This window comes from Corylus avellana, chromosome 5 (genome assembly GCF_965113065.1).
Source record: "Corylus avellana chromosome 5, dhCorAvel1.hap1.2, whole genome shotgun sequence".
NCBI classification, from domain to species: Eukaryota; Viridiplantae; Streptophyta; class Magnoliopsida; order Fagales; family Betulaceae; genus Corylus; species Corylus avellana.
In genome coordinates, this window is record NC_142494.1 from 25,721,180 (window position 1) to 25,728,936 (window position 7,757).

Consider the following 7,757-nt stretch of genomic DNA (forward strand, 5'->3'; position numbering starts at 1 on the left):
AGTGCAAGCATTATTTCTGTATGCATTGCTCATTGAAGGTAATCCCTTCTATATCCACTTATAAATTATGGTGCATAATCAGTCTGAGATTTGTAACATTCCAAAAACTTAGAACATATCATGAACTTTATGCGTGTTTGTTTCTTTAGTTTGCTGCATATTTAACTGCCAATATAGCTAATGCTCGCTTTTTATCAAAGATTTTGGACATACCCATCGGGCTCTTCTGTGTTCCTTCAATCACACCAATGACATTCTGAATTGTCCAACCTATCATTTGCTTTCCCTGAAAACAACATCCGAAGTAACAATTTAGCAGCTATCATTAGCCCTTGGTTCAGGTTTGTTTTGTCTGATTGTATTATAGGGCTAGATTGGTGTTTTCTACAATAATTAAAGTATCAATTTTATTTGCTACAGAGTTTTTGTATTCACAATTAACTCATTTATTAAATGAACCAAATCCGTGTCAAGTCTATCCAAGCCAACCCCCCGAACGTGTTCGTGAGCAGCTCTTAACGGTTAACCGCCTTGAATGTTCCAGAACCACGTTCCCCTTCAACTATCATTTCTGGTTTGATCTCATGGATTCTGGACTGATTTAACAGCAACAGCTCAAAAATATTGAATTCAGCTATTCCAATCCAATATCTGTGTTGACTTTGTTTCACCTTTTGGCGGAAGCTTTGACTCATGGGCCTGGCTGTAGCCTTTAGATTGTACACCCCGTTGGTTTAACATTCATGGGCTTGCTCGGGGAAAAATATGTTTTATATTTTATGTGCTTATATTGTTTGGCCCAAACGTCTGTGATTAAGAGCCTTGTGAAAGTCCAAATGCTAGCAAATATAAGCAAGACTGACAAGCCCAAATTCAAAAAGTGGTTTTCTTCTCTTTTTCTTTTTTCTTTTTAAAATTATCTTCACACTCATCATACCAACTTTTTTTTTTAAAAAAAAAAAATTTCCCGAATAACAATTTCAAAGACTCTCTCTCCCCTAATAAAATTGGCCAATAAATTATTTTGTAGACTTCGCAGTGCATTTAGAGTAATTCTAGAAGTCTTACTTGTGTTCTACTAAGAATGATGTGGCTATTAAAATCACTATTGAACTTATGATTGATCATTATTAAATTTTGATCAAATGTTGATTTTAATAGCCACATCATTTTTAGTAGAAAACAAGTAAAACACAAGTAAGCCTTCTAGAATTACTCGTGTATTTGGGTTGCAAGAATAAAGATTATTTATATATGTCAAAAGCCATAATATCGCGTGCAATAGATTCTATTATTGGCTTTACTTAAGCAAATAAAAATTATTTTTCAATACTTTCACAAGCTATCTTGCATCAATTTTTGTTAGAATGTGGGTGTTTCCGTATTGGGACTATTTTTTATTATTATTATTATTATTTATTAGAATATTTAACCATTTAGGTTAATCAAATCTTTACATACTTTTATTTTCTTCACCGACCATAGTTTTCATATATTGTTATAATATTAATTAAATAATCAAATTCGTCTCTTTATATTAACTTAAATTTTTTTGAGATAAGTGATGATTTAATATTGAAATAATCCTACATATTACATTCCATTTTACTCTCATTCCATTGGGTTAATGTGACAGTACTCATCATAATCTAAGGCCTAATTAGCACTGCCAGATCAACTCAGTGAGAGAGAGGATGAAGTGAGTGTGTAGTATGATACAAAAGGAGAGGTTGTGAGTTGAGTGTAAAAATATTTATTAAATAATAAAATTTATTGTTTCCTATTAACTTTGAGATAAGATTTGTTTTGACCGTTTTTATTATGAATAAGTTTTTTTGTTAAAAAAAAATTGGGTTGAAAAAAATTCTCTTAATTGAGTCTATTAAATTGTTATGTTCAAAATACATGTAATTTTTACATACATTTTGGAGATATTTCAATTTAATAGATTATCTTTATAGATAATATTAAAAATAGGGATTATAATTTAAATATTAAAGACAAGTGTTATTTTTCGAATAGTTTATTCTATTTAGTGTTTTATTTGTACTATTCGTTGTAATTATCTATTTAAAGAAATTAATAAATTAAATTAATCAAAAAGTTAATGTCAAATCTTGGGTTAAATCATACACAATATAGCGAGAAAGTACGTTTCCCAAGGAAACACACAGGATCGCTTCGTGGGTTCTAGTTTTATCCCCCACGTTTGACGTTTGTGGAGTTGTGGTGGGCAATGGATATTACTTGTCACTACAAAAAAAAGAAAGTACCTGAAAACGGACAGACAGTAGCTTCCGTAAAATAGATTCTTTCCCTTCGGCAAAGGAGTTTGTTTCCTTTTGCTTCTCTAGCTGCTTTGCTTCCTCTACGTTCTCGTCTGAGCAAGTCACGGATTCTACTGCTTCATTGCGCCAAAGCTCTGTTTTTTCGAGATGGGTCTGTGGGATTCCTTGCTCAATTGGCTCCGGAGGTGACTCCTTTCCCTTGTTCCTCTTCTTGTTTTCTGCTTTTGATTTTGTGGATTTTGCTTTGTTGGAATTATGTTGCCGTTTGTTTTGGTTTGCCGAGAAAACTCGGGTAAAACTTAGTGAAGTTTCATTGTGTTTTTGTCGGTACTCCACAGAAAACGAAGAAGTTAATTTAATAATTGTACAAAGATTTCTTTTCAGTGGATTTATGTCTATCTGTGTGTTTGTTAGTTCATAGCTTCCAACTTGGTGTTCTGATAGTGTGAGGTGCATAATATGTGGGGGAACTTTTAAAATAAATGATATCCTATCTTCATGCCTAGGGAAAAAAAAATAGATATCCTATCTTAACAAAAAATGTGAAACACCAGAAAATTAAAAAGTTGGATAATGCAATGGGATTTTTAAATTTGCCTCCTAGTACTGGATTTGTTAATTGTGAACTTTATGCATTTTAGTTAATCTCTTTCAATGAAAATTCATATATTTCCATAGTTTCATCGCAGCTTTGAAGTTCTATTCGTTATTTCGTCATACCAAAACAAAGAACAAAGTGAGAGTGGTGGCATAATGGAAAACTTAGATCTCTTTGTATATGCCTGTTTGGTTGCTGAGAATAAGAGTTAATATGTTTGATAATGATTTTGAAAAGTGTTTTTTTTTTCCCTGGTTTCAAAATTGTTTTGATGTGATATAATGGTAAGAAGTGTTTTTTGATGAAGTCCACTTGACTAGTGTTTTGTGTCTTGAAAAGTGTTTTGTGTTTTGAATTGTTTGTGGATGATTTTGAGAAAAGAGTGTTTTTGGTTTTGAAAGCAGAAAAGTATTGTAAAAGATGTTATCAAACGAGGTAGGTAAATGGCTTGGAGAATAGATGTTTTCAGGCTTACACCGACACACAAATCCATGTCAATGGTTTTACTTTTTTTTTTTTATTACCCGTTTTTCCTCCATTACAAAGCAAAAGCAACAAGAAGAACAGCAACAAATTAAAATTTCTATTTTTTTGCCTCAAATCCTTGGAAGCAGAAAGGAAAGTTTAGGGTAGAGGACTTCCAATAGCCTTTCACCATGAACTTAAACTTCATTTGGCCCCCACCCTCCTTGCCCCGTGGGTGCTTTCATGTTTGGATATTCATAATCCAGTTTTTTTGCAATCTCACATTCAAAACATATTCTTTATGGACTGCTTTGTGGACTTGTTCTGGTTTTAATCTAATGTTGAATGTCCTCCATGATCTTGTTGTGACTTTTTAGGAATTCATATTTCCAAAAGTTTGAGAAAATCTGCAAAATGTGAGAGCATATATAAGATAAGTAAAAGTTTCAAGGGGATTTGGATTTCCTTTATTGGCCTGCATTGGGATTTTAATACTGTGAACATCTTTTCTTTAAAAATTGTTCAATATTGCAAATCTAAGAATCTAAATTCAGTAGCTACGAAAGGTAGCCTCTCTATTTCCTGAGGTTGAAAGGTATTTTCTGCAATTTTATAAGCTTGTTGTAAATAGGTGTATGGTCAATGACATTTATGTAAGATATAGATTTTCGGTATAAAGAATAGCTTATAAAATGTTGTGCAGGGCCTACCCAATGGACACATAGTTTGTTCAATTTTGAGGCTAAAATCAACCAAAACGGAGCGTGTGATATACATTTTCGGTATAAAGAAAAGCTTCACTAGGCTTATGCTTACTTTGCTTTGTCAAACAAGTAACCTTCATTTTATGCGGTGTGGTTTGCAGCCAAAATCCCTTTGGGTTACTTATATTGTTTTATCTTCTCATTATGTTGTTTGTCCCATCTTTCTTTAGTTCTTTCATTCATCTTTGTTACTTCCTTTTCTTTTTCTCTTTGCCACATACTTCTTCCAATAAAATCCAAATCTTATCCCTAAAATGATATACCAAAAAGCACATCCATAGCTTTCCTCTTATAGATACACAATCATTTTATTTTCCAACCCCTTATGGATGAAAGTCAAAAGAATGTGAATTAAGTTTTGAAGAAATAAGTTTATTTGAAAGCAGGTTCAACCTGGCTAAAGAGAAGAGAAGAGAAGCTTATCCGTCATAAAATTTTACTAGATCTATCTGCACGCATCTGTGAGATGATAATAGTTGACAAAGTTGTCCAATAAGAAGCCTGAGTGCTTGAAAGAGATGTTGATGGTACTTATATATAATTTGCTTGCCTAGCCCTTTAATCAACTGAAAGAGATCAATACCAAGATATTCAAGAAAACAAGGATGTCAAAAGCCTTTCCCATAAAATTTAGTTTATTACCAATATTGCAAGTACTACAAATAATGAGTGAAATATTTGGGAGGCTCTTAATCTGTACCTTTAAACTTTGTTTCAAGATCAAATCAGCATCTCCTTTGTTGCACTTCTTTTTAACACCCACGCAAGAATTCTAAGGAGTTTAATAAGGGAAAGTCAGAAACATTAAGTTTTCCGACTTTAATTACACAATCTCCTTTGATATTTTTATGTTGTATCATTCGCCGCCCTTTAAAGATTATCCCATGTTAAAAGTTTTGTACCGCTCTGAGCATGGAGACTGGCTGTTTAATTCCTTGTATCTTAATCTGCTCCAGATATTTTTTTTTTAAAAAAAAAATGCTGTGCTAGATGTGAGGTTTTGTGAATGGAAAATTTCATTGATATGCTTTGATTATACAATGAATCCATGTAGGCATCTTTACTATCACTAGATACTGGTCTATATTGAAGTTGTTTTCTTCTTCTTACTGTGTTTCTGTATATCAGCTTATTCTTTAAACAGGAAATGGAACTTTCCCTCGTTGGCCTTCAGAATGCAGGAAAGACATCTCTTGTCAATGCCATTGCTGTGAGTGAACACATTCTCTGCTATTCCTTCTGCTACTTGCGAGTAGTTTTCTCTTGACATTTTTCCTTTTATTTTTGCCAGACAGGGGGCTACACTGAGGACATGATTCCAACTGTGGGTATCTTTTCCTTGAACAAATTCTGGATTAAGTTTTTTATTATATTTGCTATATATCTTACAAAATGGTTATTAATACTATGAAACCAGGTTGGATTCAATATGCGAAAAGTTACGAAGGGGAATGTAACAATCAAGCTTTGGGACCTTGGAGGTCAAAGGAGGTTCCGTACAATGTGGGAGCGTTACTGCCGCGGTGTTTCTGCAATTCTGTAATGCCTCCAGTCATTAACCTTCTCTCTTTGTTGTATCGAAGTATCTTTCTTTTGTTTTTATTACCCATTAGAATGCCACTTGCTTTTGGTGACATTAACAAATGTCTATCATTGTGCAAGAACAGTATTCTTGACCCTAGGAAACTAAGCCCGACTCAAAACATGACCTATAACTGATAATCTGTATATATCATATTTTTACTACCTTTAGAAGCACACTGAAACTTGAAAGATTGTTTACATGTTTACATCGAAACAATTGAACATTGAACTTTAAAGATTGTTTAAACTCATACAGCATTTAACCAAACTCCTTACTTGTTTCTATTGTTTACATCGAAACAATTGAAAATTGAAACTTGAAAGATGCATTAGATATTTTAGAAGATGGATGGGGTTGACAAAAGCTGGAATCTTACAGAAACTATTCCAAATCCAAATGGTTGCAAGTTATCTATTTCATTAAGAGTGATTCTATTTCGTAAACTGCTATATAACTACTATACAACTTGATAATGTGGCAGTGAAAATTAGTTTTTGAATCAGCACTTGTAAAAATAAAAGGAGAGAACAATGACTGATTTTCATTGCTACATTATTCTAGGTGTATGACAATCGTATAACAGCCTACTATATAGCATTACTCTTTTATTTACTAAAGAGAGCATTGGCAGATGCTGCATAATTTTGGGTGTGATAGCCTCAATTTGTCTGATTAAGTCAATTTAAATATTTGATTCAACCATAATTTCTTCTTTGTCTTTGTTAATGATGCAAAGGCAGGTATGTAGTTGATGCTGCTGATAGAGATAGTGTTCCCATATCTCGAAGTGAGCTACATGACCTCTTGATGAAACCTTCCTTAAGTGGAATTCCTTTGCTTGTTCTTGCAAACAAAATTGACAAGTCAGAAGCTCTTTCCCAGCAAGCAATGGTGGATCAGCTGTAAGTTCAGGAATCTTTACAAGAAGTTGTTACCTCAGTCATTTTATTCATGAATTATATTGATGGTGAATTTTGTCTCTAGTTCTCGTTCATATGCGGTTTAGAAATTTTAATGCTTCTGTTGGGTGGTTTCAGAGGCCTTGAATCAATTAAAGACAGAGAGGTCTGCTGCTATATGATCTCGTGCAAGGATTCCATAAACATAGATGTTGTCATTGATTGGCTTATCAAGCACTCAAAAACAGCAAAATGATGCATGGGTTGACTTTCTTTGGTACTTGGATGAAGAACGATCAAGGTCCATGAAGCAAATTTGGTGATAAAAAAACCCTTCCTGGTTGAGTCCCTCCTCCCTCATTTGGTTTTAGCTGTGCCCCAAATAAGTGCTTTGTACATACTTAGACAATTGAAGCCAGTCTTACATGCATTATCTGTTTTCCTTTTATATTTGAATTGTTCCTTTCCAAATGTTTTTGAATTTTGCAGAGGATATAGATAGTGCCACTAACTTCATCAGCTGATGTTTGGATAATTTTTTTTTTTTTTTTTTTGTAATTCACTTTTATCAAATACTTTCCTCCCAGCTCCAATTACCACATTGGCTTATGATGACCAGGATCATAAAATGAGGTACATTTTGATTTACTGATTTCCCTGTTATTGCTGCACATGAATTGTTTACTGGCAGATTTGAGCATTGATGCTCTTAAATGGAAAGTCCAATGGGTATTGAATAGCATTGCTGCATTTTGCATATAGCCTTTGAAATGAGTCTGTGTTTCTTTTTTTTGATAACCGGGATATTCGGGGCTTCGCCCCAACTAGATTCCCGGGAAACCGTGCAAAGAGTCCATCACGTTTCTAACAGTATTAACATGTATGAACAAGTTAGCCACCATCATTTAATAACGTTTGGATCTGATCTTTAAGAACTCAACAATCTTCTGTAATTAGACTTGCACTAGAAAACACAGTTCAATCAGGTCAAGTGGAAAACAAATAATTTCTTTCTGAGATAATTTTGCATCCCAGTTGTTGACCTGCAGAATGCAGGAATTGCTGCGTTTGATATATCAAAGCAAAATAGAACTTATGGAGTGGGGTTTTTACATGAATTTCCAGGGCAAGATTGTCAAAATACTATGAAAAGTAATG

At 33.5% G+C, this 7,757-nt stretch overlaps 1 protein-coding gene across 1 annotated transcript; it reads left to right on the forward strand.

Annotated features, from left to right (window-relative positions):
* The first annotated feature begins 2,254 nt into the window (after positions 1–2,254).
* ARLA1A (ADP-ribosylation factor-like A1A) lies at positions 2,255–7,341 on the forward strand. The gene is made up of 6 exons (XM_059594356.2): positions 2,255–2,473; positions 5,244–5,325; positions 5,407–5,439; positions 5,533–5,654; positions 6,441–6,602; positions 6,738–7,341. Exons 1-6 carry the CDS (start codon positions 2,436–2,438, stop codon positions 6,853–6,855), a joined length of 555 nt encoding a protein of 184 aa, XP_059450339.1. The 5' UTR covers positions 2,255–2,435; the 3' UTR covers positions 6,856–7,341.
* The last annotated feature ends 416 nt before the right edge of the window (positions 7,342–7,757 follow it).